Source organism: Galeopterus variegatus, unplaced genomic scaffold (assembly GCF_000696425.1).
Source record: "Galeopterus variegatus unplaced genomic scaffold, G_variegatus-3.0.2 Scaffold1074, whole genome shotgun sequence".
NCBI lineage: Eukaryota > Metazoa > Chordata > Mammalia > Dermoptera > Cynocephalidae > Galeopterus > Galeopterus variegatus.
The window spans coordinates 122885-123424 of NW_007727185.1; the positions used below are offsets into that span (position 1 = coordinate 122885).

Sequence of the window (540 nt, forward strand, 5' to 3'; positions counted from 1 at the left end):
GAGTCCTAGAGCGGGACCTCCGCCTGCTGCCAGCCCTCCTCCCCCCTCCCGCCGCTGCCCCGACCCCCGACCCCCGAGCCGCGCGGCGCAGGGCCTCCCGGAGCGCGCCCCGCCCGCCCCCGGCTCCTCACCCGCCACCAACAAGGACAGGAGTACGACGAGTACAGCCATGATGCCGTGGTGGCCGCAGCAGCGCGGGGCGACGCGGAGCGGAGCAGCGGGACACGAGCGACCACCGCAGCGCGACAGGGTGACGTTCTCGGGCTCGTTCCGACTCCCGCAGCCCGCCCCTTCCTCGCCTCCGCTGGGACGGCTGCCGCCTTCTCCACCAATCGTCAGCTACGCCACGGCCCACGGGAGAGACGTAGCCTGGGAAACGTCACCTGGTGGGCGGGGCCTAAGGTGATGGATGGAAGGCCCTGCCAATGGGAGGCAGCGATTGAAGAGCCGAGCTGTTCCGCCCCCCGGCCGGAGACGACGGGTCACGAGATGGGAGGGTATCCCGGGTGGTCAGAGCGGGTGACGGAACCGCGGTCGTGG

General features: G+C 72.2%; 1 protein-coding gene across 1 annotated transcript in view; it reads right to left on the minus strand.

The window, feature by feature from the left end:
• Positions 1 to 323, minus strand: part of ATP6AP2 (ATPase, H+ transporting, lysosomal accessory protein 2) — a 25969-nt gene extending 25646 nt beyond the window's left edge. The window contains exon 1 of the mRNA XM_008574613.1: positions 132 to 323. Within this exon, the coding sequence (XP_008572835.1) occupies positions 132 to 171 (40 nt within the window). The 5' untranslated portion in view covers positions 172 to 323. The remainder of the gene's footprint in view (positions 1 to 131) is intronic.
• Between the last annotated feature and the right edge of the window lie 217 nt (positions 324 to 540).